Source organism: Xiphophorus couchianus, chromosome 7 (assembly GCF_001444195.1).
Source record: "Xiphophorus couchianus chromosome 7, X_couchianus-1.0, whole genome shotgun sequence".
Taxonomy (NCBI): domain Eukaryota; kingdom Metazoa; phylum Chordata; class Actinopteri; order Cyprinodontiformes; family Poeciliidae; genus Xiphophorus; species Xiphophorus couchianus.
In genome coordinates this window covers 16,740,277-16,759,612 of record NC_040234.1, presented here as the reverse complement: position 1 = coordinate 16,759,612, position 19,336 = coordinate 16,740,277, and the positions used below count along the sequence as shown (strand labels likewise).

At 36.1% G+C, this 19,336-nt stretch overlaps 1 protein-coding gene across 1 annotated transcript; it reads left to right on the top strand.

Moving 5' to 3' along the window:
• The first annotated feature begins 1,169 nt into the window (after positions 1 to 1,169).
• Positions 1,170 to 18,113, top strand: stk24a (serine/threonine kinase 24a (STE20 homolog, yeast)). Its single transcript, XM_028023421.1, has 10 exons — positions 1,170 to 1,667; positions 6,685 to 6,915; positions 8,999 to 9,055; positions 9,169 to 9,277; positions 9,700 to 9,857; positions 11,654 to 11,839; positions 11,950 to 12,095; positions 12,175 to 12,385; positions 12,917 to 13,044; positions 13,904 to 18,113. Exons 1-10 carry the CDS (start codon positions 1,626 to 1,628, stop codon positions 13,935 to 13,937), a joined length of 1,302 nt encoding a protein of 433 aa, XP_027879222.1. The 5' UTR covers positions 1,170 to 1,625; the 3' UTR covers positions 13,938 to 18,113.
• The last annotated feature ends 1,223 nt before the right edge of the window (positions 18,114 to 19,336 follow it).

Here is a 19,336-nt window from a genome sequence, read left to right as displayed (position 1 = left end):
TATGGCAAACAATATGAGAAAGCCCAGGTGATGATGTTGTGGCTTTATAATCTTCTGATAGACCAGCCAAGATATCAGGAAGAAAACTGGGGTCCTTCAAAATCTAACTTGTATACAATTTCCAGATCCCTGAATGTGCCACATTAATCTGCTCATGCAATATGCAAAATATGCAAATAACATATTAACAAAGCCTGCAATGAATTTTCCAACTTTTTTGCAGATACATTTTTTTTAAATTAGAAGGTTATTTTGTACATCCATGCCAAATCCAGCACCAATGCATAACAAATACATAAAAAATGACTCCGTTTCAACCAGTCAATTGTAAAAGCTTAGAAGAAATTGTAAATTCATCCCCACAATGAAGGCTGAAGACCTTGTGAAAATACTGTCCGATGCTGATGTGAAAGGAGTTCGGCATTGACATGGGTAGCCATTCAGTGAGAGAGAAGCCTACACTCCAAAAGCAACATAGAAAGCCAGATTACAGTTTGCTACTGCAGCTGAGGCCTGAGTATCTCATACTCATTCTGGGAACAAATAATGTGACTTTAGTGTGCCTGTAGGGACTCCTTTGAATGACAAGCCATATATAGTTTTAATCAAAATATGTATGAAGGTTCATGTCTCTAACCATAAGAAATAAAGCTTAGTTATTTTGCACCCTGTTTCTCTAATAATTGTCTGAAAAGTAACAAACCCTCAGCTTCAAGGTGCAATGTTTCTCTCTCACCTGTACTGGCACAGATTTATTTGACAGCTTTGAGTTAGTGTTGTAAAAGAACTAGTTGCTAAACGTCCCGAGTTATGACAGCATTTCCATACATATCCCTCTGAGATTCAAAAAAAAAAAAAAAAGTATTTTGAATTGAATTGATTTTTTTTTTTTTACTTTAGTTTTATAATAAAAATTGAGTAATGATTGAGAAGCAGTTTGAGATTGCTATCTGTTAGCTAGAGTTAGTTCCTGTTAAAGCTGAGGTTGTGCAACACTTTCTGTTAGCTATTTTCCTTTAAAGTAAATTAGTTAACTGACAACTGAGCGCCTCTATTGTCTAACTATAGAATGATAAATGGGCTTGCCAAAACCTATATGTACGTGAACTCCCTTCCTTTAGTGACGTTTCCTTTAATGAATGACGACGTGTTCGCCGACTCCTCTCTGCTACTCTGATTGGTTTACATTTGGAAACGACATTAACCAAGATGGCGCCAGGAGACAGAGGAAAGTGATGCCAGAGAGGAACAACAAGCGTCGTAGCTGGCACAACAGTGTGCACATATTCTTTCTTTACGGCTGATTACAACCAGACTTGTGTGGCGTCTCCGAGCAGCCGACGTCCCGAGGAGCCGATGAGATCAAGCTACTTTGTCAACTGTTTGCTAACAAGCGGCTAAAAGTGGCTAACGTTTAGCGCTCTGTAACTGCGGAAGGCGAGTAAGAGAGAAGGCAACAGCCTCAGGCAGAAGTTCGCTTCTGTGAAAAGTAACGTCTCCATATCATACATTTAAACCAGCTTTTTTTGGGATTCTGGTGGAGTCAAAGCGGTTGTCAGGGAAGTTACGTCGTTGATCTGATAAGGTGAGACGAGGAGAGGCGTCATCTTTGCTTCTTTGACGCCATGGCTCACTCCCCTCTTCAGAGTGGACTGCCGGGGGTTCAGGTAAATATAACATAATGCGCTCAGTATAAGAGTTAAATTATTTTTCTTTTAATCTTGCATCTTATGCCTCTGAAGACTGCTATCTACGTGTAGGCAACGTCACCTTTTCCACCTCTGTCACATTTGGGTTTCACTGATAAAAAGTTATCAAAGTCCATTTAGGTTCCTGGTAAAATTGCCTCTCTTATTACTTAGTTAAATGCGGATTGTTCTTATTCTTGTCTAGATTTAGCCAAAAAGTATTTAATGCAACGTTAACCCTCCTTATCTGTTTTTTATTATTTTTTTCTTTGAATTTTTAATATATATATATATATATATATATATATATATATATATATATATATATATATATATATATTAAACTAGAGCAATCTGTGTCCCATTTTGAGTTTCTTTCTTTTTTTTCAATTTCATGAACACTCTAGCGTTGTAATTTCATTATACTTAATAGAGATTTTTTTCTCTGTTTAGTGCAATTCTCTAAAATTGAACCTTCAAAGTGTCTTACATTTTGTACTATAGGTGAAGATATTTATATGTTCTGTAAATCTATCACTTTGCATATATGGGATAGGAAACAAATACATTTTTGGCAACTTTTTAACAACTTAGCACAATAATTTAAATAGATCAGAATCATTCTTGATGCCAACGTGGAAAAAAAAATCTAATTTACCTATAAGGGACCAAAAGAAAGTCAGCTTTGTTTTAGGTTTTTATTTAAAAAAAGACTTTCACTGCTATAATTGACATTTGTAGTGTTCAAATTAGAAAATCTGTGAATATTTCTGTAAGGTAAAAACTAAAGTTAATTTTGACATGTAATATTTTTTTTCAATTAGGGTTGCACCTAATTGCGCCTAATGAATACTTAGGTGAATGAATACAAATTTTTCTGACTCTTCTTCTTTTTCGTCATCTAGAATGCCCCAACATCGTTCAAGAATTTTTGCATCTCAGCCTCTAAAAATAAAAATCAGGTGTGGGCAGTGAAGAAATTAAAATCCATTCAATTGATTACAAACATTTTTAGCATGCAGAATTTGTATACATGGCACTTAAAATATAATATACTAATAAGTATTGTATCCATTCAGTTACTTGCACTACAATATTGCGCTACAGTGCTATTGCGATATCGAGCAGAATTTGATATATTGTGCATCTCTACTTTTGAGCATTTTTGTGCCCAAGGGTCACAGGTGGCCCCAATTTATTTAAAATCGGAATAAAATTTGCACAAAATTTGGCCACCATAAGCATTGCTGCCTATTTCAATACATTAGAAAATCTTTTTTCAGTTGTTTTTAAAATGTGTGTACTCATTAATATGTATCAATTTTATGCAATTAGTTATACAAAATAAAAAAAGTATGATCCTGATGTGTTGTGTCCAAATTGGACATGCTGGTATGAATTTGTACTTTATCATGACTTATCATCACCTTTATTAAAGACTCAAGTAAGTGTCTTTAATAAAGGCATATTTAAAAGAAAGCAACTAAATAGTCTTGTCACTTTCTGCAATGCATATATTCACTTCAGATTCAGATTTATTTGTGTCTCAAGTGGGTAACATCAGCTACTTGCTGTAACATCTGTTACAGCAAGTATAAAAACTAAAAGACAAAGTATCAAAGTTAAAAAAATAAATAAAAACAATAAAACATACCAAAAAGGACATCAAATACAAATCAATGCACAATAGGAAGAGTAGTAGTATATATCATTGTCAACCGATAGTTGCTACGAACACTAACATTCAGGTGTGAGTCCTCCTACCCTGTCCTGCATTAAAAAGAGAAATTGCTGTAGGAACTAAAGAGTGCTTGTACCTATTGCTTTTTACACGAATAAGCCTGAGCCAGAGGACAGAAACTGGAACTCGGCATGTAAAGGATGACGGCTGTCGGCAAGAATGGCTTTAGTTTTCCTTATGATCTATTTATTGAACAGTTCAGTAAGTGAGTACTGTTCAACTCCTAAGATCTTATTACTAGTATGTATTACTCTGCTAAGGGCATTTTTTGACCTGATACTAAGACTTCCAAACACAGATTCAATATATGATCTTTAAAACCGGATCATAATTTACTTATCAACCTGAAACTTTGCAAGCTTTCTTAAACAAAATAATCTTTGCTGGCCCATTTTTTTTGCAGGTTCTCTGAATGGTAGGTAAATTTGAACTTATTATCCAAAATAGTCCCAAGACATTTGTAGTTTTCTACTGTCTCCACTCTCTAACCTTTAATTGCTGTTTGATTTGTGTTATGGGGCTTCTGTCTAAAATCAATGCACATGTCCTTTGTTTTCTGTACATTTAATAAAAGAAAAGCATTATCACACCAGTCAACAAATTTCTCGACCACAGGGCGATGGGAATGTTCATCATCATGTAGAAGGCTAACTACCACTGAATCGTCTGCAAATTTTAATATTATAATATTACCCTTACACTTTGTGTTAAATAAGAAAAATTTGCATAGAGGCAAACATTTCTTTTTTCTTCATAGCTGAGCAGCTCTAAGCCACCATGTTGATATGAACAGCAACCTGTTAAAATGCTATGTCCAAGTTTGCAAAAATCACAACCAAAACATCACTTTTCTTTAAAACATCCCTTAATTTGTATTTATGTGCACACATGTTATAGTGTGATAGCAGCTCTTTTGTAGTTTGTCTTTCAAAGCGTTGCTTAGTTGCAGTTAAGGTTTGTTCAGCGTCTGTTGCACTTTGGTTTTCTGACCATGTGCACCAATCAACCACAAAGTTGATTGGTAGAGAATCAAAAACGTGCTTTTAGAGCGACCTTCAAGCAGCAATAGTTGTCCCAGCAAACCTGCTGACTGTGGAAGCAGCAATTGCATTCCAGTGATACGTGAGCTTTGATCACACTGTTATTTTTCCTGTTGTTTATACAGAAATCATGCTCAACATTATAAATTTCATCTGGATGACTGATCACACCAGTGTTGTGGTAGCTTTGTGAGTTTGTTGTTGTTGCACTGCTTAGTTCTGCACCACGCTGCATTTTCGTGTTGTAAAGTCTTTCAGTTCAGCATTTCCCTCTGCCAGCTGTTCAAAGGGCCGTTTCTCATCCCGCCTTCCTTGTTGATTTGACCATCATGCATTAGCAGTTTTACAGGAAACTATTCTCACAGGGCCCAGGCAGTAAAGCAATTTAGTCATCGTTTTACAGCTAGAGCTAGGTTTTGGAGGTAGTCTGCTTTAAGTTTTCATTTAAAAAACTAACGCTACTTTACACTCTAAATTCAAATTCTTGCTCTGTAGTGCCATGTTATTAATGCTTTGCAACTATTTTTGCTAATTAACAGGTCTGTTTTGAAGGCAATTATTCCCACTCTGGAGCTCTGCAGGGAAATGAGCCATTTAGCTCTGTCAATAATTTAGAATGCAGTTCCTCTGTTTTTGTTTAGCCTTTGCTTTGGAGGCTATTAAGCCACGATGATATATGTATGTTATGTGGTTTTATGATGCAAATATTACTCATAACAGCAGTTCGGAAGTGAGGAGAATGTCACTGCATACAGATGTCAAGGTCTTATGTGGTTATATTAGCCTTGATTACAACTAGTAGGTAATAATCATATCAATTTAAAGTTGTTAAGCTTTGCTTACCTGATGCAGTTATTCATTTTTATTACCTTGTATGTATAAAGTTTCTCACAAAAATGAATTTCTAGTGCAAGAATCGAGCTATTGATGTCTATTAGCTTAGCTATAAAATATTTAATCACAATTGATTAGCTGTATTGACTGCACTGATGTTGCACATACGTTGTTTGTGTAATTCATCACAAATACAAACGTGGTATGAAATCTGTCATCCGGATGGCAAGTGCTTGACTGAAGTGGTACAGAGTGAACATGTACCAAGGTGTGAGAGAGTGAAACTTGAACTGACTCCCATCATTATACAGTAGTAGTATAAAACCACGGGACATCTACATTCTGTCCCGCATCTCGCTGCCTCCACAAAGACATGGTGTTTTTATTTTAATTTTTTACATGGAGTATAAACAGGTTATTAATGATGATCAAAATCTTTTGTTGCTGATTAAATGAAAGATTTGGTGCAATTATACAAAAAAAATTAACCTTTTAAGTTGGAGAATAATTTTTAAATGATTTATCTGGAAACTAAAAGTTAAGACCTTTCTTTTCCATCTTCGTAGTTGTTGCCATGTATTTAAAATGAATGTTACAGGATTTCCCAGGTTACCTGCAGTAGTACTTTCTAAAGAATGAAACTTTATTTGTTGTACTTGCATAACGGGTTCATTTAAATTGCTTTAAGATATAATTACAAATATCTGCAAGCTGATTATAATTTATTAGCTAATTTTATTGCCGACTTCTCCACACTTATGTGTGGGATGTCGTCCAAAAATGGAACTAGGTTTAAGTGGAGTAGCTTTGTTACATTGGTTCTGATTTGTTGTTTTTGTAGACTTGAAATGCTTGTTTTGACAATTATTTCCTCTGTCCACAGCATCACTGTCCTCCCACAGTGACTCGTTTAAGATATTTTGATTACATGAGTTACAACAACATTTCATTTCTCTTTGGGACAGATTAAATATTTTTTACTTTAATCAATCTCATGCTCAGATGTCAGATTTTATTAGTGACAAAAATTATTTACAGCAGTTATTTCTGGTATTTTGCAGGTCTTTCCCTTGAGTTGAGCTTAAATTGGCTACTTAGTTAGATGACAGTTTTTGCTATATAAATGATTATAGTCAACTGCAGCAGCAAACGATGTTCTAACTAATTTTGATGATTTTTACACAATTAACTAAATATAGGAGGAGTTTACCCTGTTTTTAGATAAACAAGAATGAGTAGGAGCAAATATACACTTCCACATGTACCTGGTACAGACACTTAAATATGCATTTAAACTTAGGTTCCCTGTTTCCTATTGTTTGAGTAAAATTTAAGTGTTTTCTTTCTCTGTGTGTGTTTTTTATTTTTATTTTTTTCTAAGAATTTCAACGCCGATCCAGAGGAACTTTTTACCAAGCAGGAGCGGATAGGAAAAGGCTCCTTTGGAGAAGTCTTTAAAGGCATCGACAGAAATACTCAGAAAGTTGTAGCCATTAAAATCATCGATCTCGAGGAGGCCGAGGATGACATAGAAGATATCCAACAAGAAATTACAGTGCTGAGCCAATGTGATAGCCCCTTTATTACCAAATACCATGGATCTTATCTCAAGGTAAGCTTTTATGTTTAAGGAAGCACTTGTAATAGTCTATGTTCAGCAAGATTGACAAGGTAATGGTGAGTTTCTGCACGCCAGAATAAGCTATGTTGGTCAATAAATAATTGAGAAGGATAATGGAGTAATTGCCTTTGAAATATGGCACAGATACTTGGAGAAAACAAGTCATAAAATCGGCTGACTTTTTGGACTGTTAACGCTGCGTTTTAGAAGTGCTTAAACATCTGAAAGTTGTGGTACAGACTATTGCAGTTCGGGCAGCATTCAGACTCTCTAAAATTAGCAGTAGGGCGGTTACAGAAGCAGAAACTGTCATGTTCAAGCTTCCCTAAAACTGAAAGATTATTAAAGCTTCATGGTTTCATTTTGGAACTAGTGAATTTAGATATAATCTAAGCAGCAACAAGAAACAAACAAATGCGTAATTGCAGTTGCTGTATTGACTCCAAAATATTTTCTAAATATAATATATAATTTCATGCTACACTTAATGGAGCTTGGAAAGCCTCTCAAAGCTTTTACGGTGCTGCATAAACACCAAAACTGGAGAAAAGTGCTCCATTAGCTAAACTGCAGAGTGCTGCTGAGTATGGAAGAGAATTAAGGCTTTTGTGTGGTATTTGTGCATTTATTAATGCTTGTGCCTCACAAAACTTGGTACATCTCTGTTATTGCGTTATATCTACAAAGATAACTTTTTTTATGCATGGTTATATGGTACTATATATTCTGCACTATTCCTCTTTGCTATTCTTATTTTGTGCGTTTTGGATATAAGTTATTTCAAAGACTCAGATGTGAAGTCTTTTTAGAGTTTCTCATGTGAAAATCACATTTCAGAGTACCAGCACATTAGAGACCCAATCAAAACTGTCAGATGACTGATTACCCCGTGATAATAACTCAAAAATAGTCCAAATAGTTTAGATGTATTTTTATTTTTTCCCTACTTATGGAAAGTTTCTGTTTATAGGTCTGTGGTACATTTCTATGCTAAAGAAAAAGATATAAAACCTCAGATATTTCACAAAGAGATATTAACATTCATGGAAAAACCTTACATAACCTTGTATTGAAGCAGAAAGTACGGCGGCCCAGTAAGAAAGGCTTACAGTATTCAATTATGCTGCATGAACTGATTAGTATTATTGCGAGGGAACGCAAAAGTATTGCGAGGGAATGCAAAAGAAAAAAATTTCCCCATATCTAATTGTTGAGTTAAAAGGGGTGCAAGGCATTTAGCAGAAAATTTGTCACTTTACCATCTAACTGATGAATTGTTACCAAAAAAAAGCATTGCTGTTGTTTTATATACAAAAAATTAGTCTACTCATTTTCACAAATAATTGAAGTTGAAATGCAAAAAAAAGTTGACTGGAAAACAAAACATGAGTTTACATTGTTTTTTGTCATAAAATACATAAGAAATAAGTACAATGACTTGTTTTGCAGTTTTTGCAGCAAAGTGTTTCTTGTTGGTTTTAAATTTTGGTCACTAAGTTAACCGTAAAACAGAAGAAGAGCCTAAAAATCTGCAGTAATGGGTACAATAAGGAAATGCTGCTCTGTCTGAAATGACAAAAATATTCAGTGCATCAAACTACACTGAACTGCTAAATTAGTCTCACCCATCAGCTCGATTAAACAGCTGGAATTATCAAACAGGGTGCCAAATATTATTAAGAGATATCAGAATAAAAGGGCTTAAATAAAAAAAAATGCATACTTTTCAATTTTGTGATTTTAATCCTTTATTGCTTTCATAAAATATCAATAAAATATATAGCATTTTCTGGTTGTACTATGACAAAATGTTGAAGGGTTGAAAATTTTTTTGCCAGGAACTGTGCCTGTTTTTTGAAAGCAGAGCTTTTTCTGTGATTGGTTTTCTTCTAAGTTGATCATTGATCAATTTAAGAGAAAACTGTATTCAGTAATTGTCATTCTTACCTTTTTCTAGCTGTTTATTATGCATCCTTAACACCTATGATATGATAAAAATTTAAAGTTTTAATTCAAAATTTTCTGTTGCATTTGATATGTATACATGTTAAAAAATATCCTACTTATTCCTCAGGGTACAAAATTATGGATTATTATGGAATATTTGGGAGGAGGATCTGCTCTGGATTTGGTATGATACTAATTGCAAATTGATTACCAACTTAAAACAACTTGGAGAAAAATACCAAGAGAACAGTTCATACTCCTATAGCACGGAGTCACAAACTTGTCTCTCTGTCCCAGTTGGAACCGGGTGCCCTGGATGAAACACAGATAGCCACAATCCTGAGGGAAATTCTGAGAGGGCTCGAGTATCTGCACTCTGAGAAGAAAATCCACCGAGATATCAAAGGTAAATCTAATAAATGCTTTGCTCTGTGTTTGAACAGTAATTAGTGTCATCTGGTCAGCATGGTGCCTATTATCCAGTTTTATTGCTTTAGTGAGTTTAGAATGCGGCGGCATCAGCGTTTAGCAGGAAGTGCACAATAATTTCTTCGCTTTGTGTCCGTGTCTAAGTCTTCTTGCCGACGGTGCAATCAGATAAAAAAATCAAACGCTTCTTCCGACACATTATGTTTGTTTTGTCAATATTATTTGTAACATTTCCTAGTAAGAAGTTACTAGTTTTACAATCGTCCGTGCTGCTAAGGTGATTGAGACACAACCTGGCTTTTTTTTTTAATTATTATTATTATTCTGTGAGACTACTGCACTGTTTTGCTTCCCGGAGGAGTAAATGATGTGTTTTGTCTAATTAACTGCTATTTTTAGCTGCCAACGTGTTGCTGTCAGAGCAAGGCGAGGTAAAGCTGGCGGACTTTGGTGTGGCGGGTCAGTTAACGGACACGCAAATAAAGAGGAACACTTTTGTTGGAACACCTTTCTGGATGGCACCTGAAGTCATAAAGCAATCTGCCTACGATTCAAAGGTCAGTTAACATGATTACAGTGTTGAAACGCAGACCGGAATTCAGTTACATCGCTGCTGTAAAAGATAAAGTGCAAATGAATCTAAAAGCCTTCAGCTATCAACATTAAGGCAGCTTGCTGCTTAATTCTTTCTAGGATAGGAAAAGACTTAAGCATTTTCATTACTCTTAATGAAAATTAAATTAAATTTATCTGACACGTTAATGGATTTAAAACCTTATCTTTGCATAATCTGCCTATTGTGTATGTTTCTGATATTAAATCAGATGAAACTTTTTTTTCTGTTTCAGGTCAGTAAGGATTACTAGAATTTGTTTTATTTGCTAAATACCAGAATAGTAAGATGTATTTTGTTTTTATTATTATTATTATTATTATTTGTTTTAGAGAATTTCTATTTACTTTCTTCGATGTCAGACAATATGCTTACTATACAGTTTGACTCCAGTCACTATTTGTCGTCATCATTGCTGTAGAAAAAGAATCTTATATCTGATAAAGCGTCAGTTATAGTGATGAGTGAGCTGCGTTCAGCTTTCATGAGCCAGAAAGGTTTCAAGTTTGAAAAAAGGTTTTGCAGCAAATGTGCACAAACACAATGTCTCAGCATCTGAAGAGACCAACACAGGAGCCACTTAACGTTGTTCATCCAGGGACTAACAGACAAAACCTGCTGAATGCAAGACATGAAGTTAGACACTTTTTCTGTCAGCTACATTCTCCAATCCATAAACATTCATAGAAACTTGAAGAGATTAGTTTGAACCTGTTTTTTGATTAAGGTGTTCAGCTTCATTTCTGCCCTTTTTATTGATATTTGTCTTTGTGGACACACATAGACACCAGCATTATCCACCAGCATAATAAATTAAATAAAAAAAAAATAGATAAAAAGTAAACATTGAAGAAATACAGTTAGGGATGTTAAGTTTCCAATATTATACTTTATGTATGATAACAAAAACAGATTTTTTCTTTGGTAATAGCAAAGAAGAAAATAACTTATTTCTGTCGATTTTTCATTCAATCATATTTGACTTTTACAACACAATCGTCTTCCTTTTTTTTTTATTCCACTCAGTTTATTAAGATAGCACCAATTCACAACACTTTTATTCACATTCCAAAAAATACTTTTAAATTCATTAATAAGTGCTTTAATGTGTTTTCAGTGCATATTTGTATTTTATTTTGTGGCAGGCCTTAAGTGGGAAATTTTGCTGTAAGTGATTATATTTAGTAGATTTTTTTTATTTTTAGAAAAGATGAATTAATCCAATAAAAATTTGTCAATATGAAAATGTGTGTCTTAGCATTTTAAGGTGGTTGTCAATACGGTGGTATTTGGAAATTGTAGTATTTACTGACATGGTGAAACATTTTTGGGTCTTTTGAGTTCATCTACAACTCAAATCATTTTACCTTCAGACAGACGGTTTATCCACCATAATTATGTAGAACCTCTGACCTTTATATTATATTTATTGTGTTAAACCACAATGAAGCGTTGTTCTTCTGTTTTTACCTTCAACATTTCACTGATCCCCGTCAGCTTGTGTTGGTGCTGTAGACGTGTTTTCTGGTCTAAAAAGGCCCCAGTGGATATTTTTGGAACAACCACAACATGAGTCAGTGTGGCTCCTCTGCAGCTGCTGTATCACTGTCTCCTTTTTAGCGGAAGTCTTCTATCCACTAAGTCATTGAGTGTAAATGTCATTTCCCAGTGTGTTGACAGACCGATTGTCAAGAGGTTTTTCTCTCCTTGTGAAATTCTCCTATTTTCCTTGTTTCACAGGCAGATATCTGGTCATTAGGAATAACTGCTATAGAACTGGCTAAAGGAGAGCCGCCCCACTCTGAACTTCATCCTATGAAAGTCTTATTCCTGATCCCAAAGAACAATCCGCCGACACTGGAAGGAAACTACAGTAAACTTCTGAAAGAGTTTGTTGAAGCCTGTTTAAATAAGGAGCCTAGCTTTGTAAGTTTCAACAGCCTTGCTGTTGCGCAACAGTTTAGAGACCAAAACTTGAGAAATAGATCCTTTGAAAATTCACTGCTGTTTGTGTTTTGTTTTTTTTCTTCCCACAGAGGCCAACAGCCAAAGAGTTGCTAAGACACAAGTTTATTGCGAAGCACGCCAAAAAGACGACCTATCTGACCGAGCTGATCGACAGATACAAGAGGTGGAAGTCGGAGCAGTCGCGGGAAGACTCCAGCTCCGACGACTCGGACGAGTAGGTTCATCGTGCCACCTTCCAGACGAGCGCGGTCGTACTAGGTACCCTGATGTGTCTGAACCTTGCCTCACTGCAGGGAGCTGGAGGAGGGCGGCAAATCTAAATCGAATGACAGCTGGATCTTCGGCACCATCAAGGACCACAGTCCGGTTGAGGAGTCGCCCCCCGAGCCCGTTGAGCTAGCTGAGCCTGCAGAGCTGCGGGTGCAGGTGGAGGCGCAGGAGGAGACTTCAGAGAGCTTGTCGTCACAGAGCTTAACATCAATATTCTCTCCATTGTTCTCTGAGGTATTATATAATCAATAACTTTCTTCTAATGAAAATAGTTCTGTTGAACATTTGGAATAATTCAAACTTCAGGATTCAAGCTCAAACTGGATTTGTGTTTTTGATCTGTTTTCTGTTATCAGGTTTGGGTAGGGATGCAAAACAAAACATATTTCCTCCAGCTCCATTTCCTGCAAAATATAAATCTAAATTTCTCTGTAAAAACTTCTAATTCCTTATGTAGGCTGCTCTGCTGATAACTTCTGGAATACTTTCACCCCCCAAAAAAATACACGACATTTCTAGGATGTTTGGGGTCACACCTGGTCAAGTGTATTTGTATAGCAAATACAATCCGGCAACAAGTCGGTTCAAAGCAACCATTTGTTCAAAAATGTGAAAAAATGTCTTCAGAAATAGACTAGAAAAAACAAGTCTGCACTTGTAAAGTCGAAATTGTTTTGTGATCCTGAAACTTAAATTAAATCCACCTCCACATACATATGTATGAAATTCAACAACAAAAAAATAATTAGACATCTGTTATTGCAGTTAAGAGCAACGGGTAATGGAAAGCCAGAAGCTGCAGAGGAGCTGAGGAAGGCCATTTTCCTGGCAGAGAACTTTCACCCTGGCATCTGCGACTCTCTGGTGGCCGAACTGCTGCAGAGACTTCAGAGGTAAGTTAAGATCATGCGGTGCAAAACCATGTGAACCTTTTTCAGATTTTCTCCCTTTAGAGCTACAAGAAGTATAAGTGGAAGGGAAATGGTGCATGGTTTTCAAAGGTTTTTTTCCAAGTGAAAATTCAAAAGACATTTATATTCAAACCACTGTATTCTGATACCACCTAAACAAAATCCATGGCATCAAACTGTCCGCTGAAGTCTAAAATTTTGAAAATATTTGCAGGCATTATGGAGTTACTTTTTTTAAATACTTTTTTTAAAAATATAAATCCACTGGCCTCAGTTTGATTATGTTTGGTTTTACTTTAATCTGCTTTTTATTTGTACGTAGTTATGTTAAAAAGAGCAAGAAAAACTTTCCAAATAACACAACACTTATTTTGTTTTTGATTTTCTACAATTTTGAAGTATTTCTGTGCTGTCAGATTTTAACAAAATGCAAAGAAAAAAAAAGAAATTGGCCAAAAAAATTTACATCTCCTGCACTGAGACACACATCCTCATTTCTCAGCTGCTTTTTTAGATGTTTGTAGGAAGGATTCACAAGTAGAAATACTTTTTCCCAAATTTGTGCCCAATTACATGTTTCTCCTTCGCAGCCTTTTGCCACCTTATGAAGAGTTTTGTGTGAAAATCTTATATAAACCATCCTTTAAAACCTTAAACCATTTGAAGTCTCTTCTGATTAGGATTACCTCTCTATGATTCTCTCCTCTAAACCTTTTAAAAACTGAACATTTTAGTGCTTCCATTGTTTGTGTAGTTACAAACAACAGTTCTCTTGCCATGTCTTGACTTGTCTTGAGTTGAAACCTTTGAAATCTGAATGTTTTGCTCTGACATCTCCCAGGTTTTCTGTGCCGCAGGCGGCCACCGCCCAGTGACGGCCGTCGCTTCCCGCCTCTGTCACTGCTCTCCCACCCCAACGGCAGCAGTCAGATCTCCTCTGGCCTCCTCAGCTGAGATGAATTTTCTCCCACGAAGGCCTGCTTCACTCGTTTGGCTGAAGCAAATACTCCTGGCCTCCTTACCGTGTGTTTATCTGCTCACAGAGCACCAGAGGGTTGAACACAGGCTGGTCGGCGGCTGCTTACCCAGCTGCCAGCTGCTTTCCGATTTCCCCTCTTTCTTCCTCTTTCTCAACCGTTTTATTTTTAGACTGGAGTTAGTGATCTTTCTTTTTTCTAGCAGGCATGTGGAGTTTTTTGTTAGTTTGTCTTTTATTTACAAAAGTTTACACTCTGTTCCCTTTTCGGAAGAAAACCCCTTGCTTAGTTTGTTGTGTGCGTGTGGTAGTGAGAGATAACGAGTGGCAGCGTTCTGTTGAAAACTCAGGTATCCTGCTTTAAGTAGATTGGGTCGTCTGGGAGACGGAAGGAGCTCTTATGGGTGGTTGTACAGACTTGTAAATAAGCTCATTTCTATAGATTGTTGAAAGTGTAACAGGGCAGTTGAAACAAAATGGCCAAATGCAAAGTATAGGCTGTTGGGTAAAGATTGCCTTGCTTCTTCTTTTGTACATGAGTATTTTTTTTTGTTCTCGTCTCCAGTTTAAATTTTCATCCCTCCGCCGTTGTTTTGCCGCTGAATTTCTTGACTTTTTTTTTTTTTTTTTTAAATTCTCACTTTTTGCTGTGGCTGTAATGTTGTGGTAGAATGTAAAAGCTGGCTGGGTTTTTAAAGCCTCCCCAGTTGAAACACTGGATGCTGTTCCCAGCCTTCGTTCCTGGAGGGTGGGCTTTGTCGACCTCATCCTCTCCTGTTTGCTGTGCGTGATTGCTCAGAGAAACTGAGGTTTCGTCCATTCATTCCATTAAAATGGCAGTGCCATCATCTTGTTCATAAATCAGCGGACTCTTAGTCATCCTAGGAGCTGCACTGGTACTTCCTCTGGGTACCTTTTTAATTGCACTTCAAGTATAAATGCCTTTACTAATAGCAAAGTAGCCATAAAGCAGTAGCATGACAATTGCAGTATTTTTGCAGGAATGCGCCGTATTACAGAGTGAGGACAGTCGACTGGTCAGGCAGTGAGGTGTTTGCCTAGTTGTTTATTTGCATTTGGACTTGATGGGAGGTTTTCATACAGGCACATCTCAACTGTATTAGAATAAAATAATTGAAAAGTTCATATATTTTAATAATTTGAAACAGAGAGTGATTTTTTTTTCAAATTTCTGCTCATTTTATTGGTTATGGCCTTTTGTGAACGGAGACCCGAACATAAAATTGAAATATTAAAACTTTTTTTTTTTTGAAGCAGAAATGTAAACAAAAACATTTGACTCTTACACTTCCCAGCCTTCTCAAGACTAGTTAGCTTGATGCTTGTGCACCACACCTTTTCCTTCCACTAAACTTTCCATTAGTATGCTTGTTTACATCCATATGTGAAGGACCAGCTTCACACATATTCACCCTTCATGTGGAGAGGCTCACTAACTGGATAAATATGTAGGACCAAAGCATGACAAACTGAATTCTGGATCTTTTGGCCATATTCCATAACCATCAAAATTTAAAGAAATAAACCATCTCACTCTCTGTGATTTGATTCCTTATAGTTTTGATTTTGTGTCTAAATAAACTTTTCGATTCTAATTTGCTGAGGGGTGCCTGTTGATGCTCAGTGAAATCCCACATAAGATAAAACTGCTGTCACGTGTAAATATTAGGAGGCCAGAGACCAGCTGCACTGTCACTACTGTTCAAAGTGATTGTGCACGATAGTGTTAACGGCACAGAGCCCATAGAGTGACCTGGGTGGTATGCGTTGTAGCATACTATTACAGGATGGAAAGATTGTCCAGTCCTAAACAGTGATGAAGCAGCCTTATAATGTTTGTGATGAATGGGATCAATATTATCAGCTTTAAAAAGGTTGGATCAGATTTCTTTTCTCTTTTGTTTCTCGCTTTTGTCTTTTTGTTTATGTTTTTTCTTGTTGTTTTTTTTTTTTTTTTGCATTAAAATGCGTATGCGGTGACTCTTGGTGAGAAATAATAAAAGTATTGCTTTCGTTTCTTTCCAGGAAACATGTTGAACAGTCAGTCTTTAAAGTCATTTACAAACCATCGCTGTCGTCGTTGGTCGTCTTTTCTGCACAACAGCAGTTGGTCGACTGCTGTTATGCTCTCCTTGCCATGAGGCGGTGTGTGTGCACAGCTTACGCTAAAGGAATAGTTCCTAAAGTTTAGGATTATTCATACTTCTAACAGTTTTAAAGTAATTGTTTAATTTTACGAGTCCTAACATAAATATTATATTTATTTATTATTATTATTTTTACATGTTAAATCTAAATCTGCCAGGAGTATGAATAATTTCAAGGTAAACTATAATTAAAACCTTTGACCTGGTAGCCTAATTGGGATTTTAAGATTTTTCAAAGGAAGAACTCTGTCCCACCGTTATTAAATAGTCATGGTACAGTTAAATGCAATCCAAAGTAAGTTCTGGTTTGTTTGGTAAAATCTGGAAATATAAACCTTTTAGTCATGTATGAAATTTTGAAGCAGCGTCAGGATTCAGCATTTAACCATGGATTTATTAACTTTCTGACTTAAAAAATTACGTCCAGCAATTTCATGCATTTCAGAGTGAGTCAATATTATAGTTTTTAGTTCCGTCAGTGCTGGTATTCAGTGTCTCGGTGGGCATGGTGTGTTATGAGGTTCTCAGCAGATCATAAATAACCTTAAGTGACGAAATATACCCACATATTTACTGTAAAAACGGATAACATCATAACTTCTTAAACTCTAGTTTTTAAACAGATTTTAAAAACTAGAGTTTTTAAAACTGGCTCTAAAAAGACCAATTGGGGGTGCTCTTTTATTTTCCCACATGATTTTCAAAGCAGCTGACCTTCTTTGTGAGGGGAAAAGAACAGCAGCAGGTGTGGGAGGGGGAACAAACCCCAGTCACTGTGGCGCAAAGTTAACTCTTTAAAACCTTGACATACCATAGGTACCATTAGCCTACTCATCATGCCTTGGTCTCTGTTATCAGCCAGTTTTGCCAGTGGGACCATTTGACCAAAAGCTCCTGGGTTTCCTAGACTGAGCAGATGTTCCTTTAACTTTGAAATTGTGCCTTTGAAAAAAAATGGTCAGTTTTATTTCAGGTTCCATAACTGCGGCTCTCAGCTGGTTAAGAAAAATGCGCCAGTAATGATGGAATGTTAGAAATCAGCAAACCAGATCAAAAGCCACAAGTATAGTTTAGCTTTGTCTGTTTCTGCTGTTCTGCAAAGTCGACTCGTCTTTTTTTGTTTTTTTTTGTAAAATGTGCCATTTTACCAATTTGCCTCTCTGATAATAAATGTAACATCATTTGCACCTTTTCCATGCATCTCTTTTTATTTGTTGCACTTTCTGGGGTTTCTTTAAGTTTTGCGAGAAGTGGTACGACTCAATATCTTTCAGTCAAACCAATTTTTCTGTTTTTCCTGAGTTGTATGTAGGAGCATCACTTCTTTATTAAAAAAAATCCATTTTTTTGTAGCTTGGGTTATGATTGTGTTTGTTTCTTTTAACACTGGAAAACAATCATTTAATGTGTACATTTCATGTGGTGTGACTTTGCTGGCAGTTTGCTTATTCACGGCAGTGCTGTTGGATTTATCAAATGCTGTCAAATGATTAAGAACAAAAATAATTAAAGATTGTTTGAACGTCTAAATTTTTGAATTTTTGTTTTACTTGTCTGCAGCTTTTTATTTTCTTCAGTGCCTTTTTGAAAATTCACACTGATTGTATTCTGTAATCTTAAAAAAAAAAAACGTTTTTCAAAATGTTAGTTTGAAATTGGTACTAAATTACTACAGCAAAGAGATGAAATATATCAGCCGTGTCTGAAGTGTAAAGCCTATTTTCCACTGATTTCACTTAAAGAAATGTTTTCAACAATCATATTTAACCATGGAACTGTAGGGATGTCAAGAACCTCTTATACTGCTGAATAAAACTCTTCTAGAAGCTAAAGTTGTGAATTTACCTAAAAATGTGTTCTGTATTTATTGATGATTCAAACTGAAATAAATATTTGTAGACTTCTAACCTTGAAATGTCATTTCTATCCAATCACTCACTCTCCAAAGCAGGATTTTGAAAACGACGCAGAAGACAACTTGCACCGTCAGGATCTTGTGACATAACACTGCATGTCAATAAATGACACAGGTTGCCCTGCAACCTGCAGGTTGCCAGGGCAACAGAACAATTAAGAGTGGTAAATTAACCTAAGGTGCCTATTTGGTGATGGTGGGAGGAAGCAGAGTTCCTGAAAAGAATCTGTGGAAGTACAGGGAGAACATGAAAGTGCCACCCAATAAGAAAGTCCAGGACCTCCTTGGCTCAAGACCAGAAAAAAACATAAAAATCTATCTTGAATTCTTCAGAAAAAGTAATTGCAGTCACAAAGATTTCTGGGAAAACATTCTGTGATGGCATTTCAGGAAAGGTGATCATACTGACAGTAAAAAAAAAAACGTGATTATTTGGGGACGATTTGTTGCTTCATGAACAATGTACTCTGTTCTCAGGCAGAAAATCCTGAAGAATGTTTTGCCATGAGGTTGTGGCTTAAAACTAAAGAGCCTTTGCATTACAACAGGGTAATGATCGAAGCTACACCAGCAAGTCCACCTCTGAATGACAAAAAAGGAAGTTTAACTGGCATAGTTGAAGTCTAGATTGTCACATTGGTCACATTTGAAAAATGAGTTGTGCCTTTTTTTCCGGTGCTTTGAATTAAAGTGTGACAAAGCATCAAAAAAACATAAATCTGTAGGGAACCAAATATTTTTTCACAGCAGCATGACCTTTGGATAAAATCCTCACTTTGTATTACTTTCAGCTGTTTAAAGAACCACACAGACATTTTGTTTTTTCAGCAAATACCTCACAGCAAGTTTTATTTATACATCCAAAAACAAAACAAAAAAAAAGATCAGATTTCTCACACTATATACAGATATTACATACAGTGTTTGTACACATATTACATAGTTTGTACACAAGAAAAATATACATAAAAATGTAAACTTTTGTATACAAAAAATACCTTAGACAAGTCAAACAAGGACCAATAACAAAAGGTGACTAGATTAGCTCGTCCTATCTTTAAAAACAGTAATACAGTACATTCAATGAGTATAGGAATATCATCAGCCATCTCTGAAGTCGAGCAGTTACATGTGCCTGCGAGCCCTGCTGGAAGGATGCCGTACTGCGTGGCTTTGTCTGGTGCGGCGACTAATCTCATGCCTCGTGGTTACAGC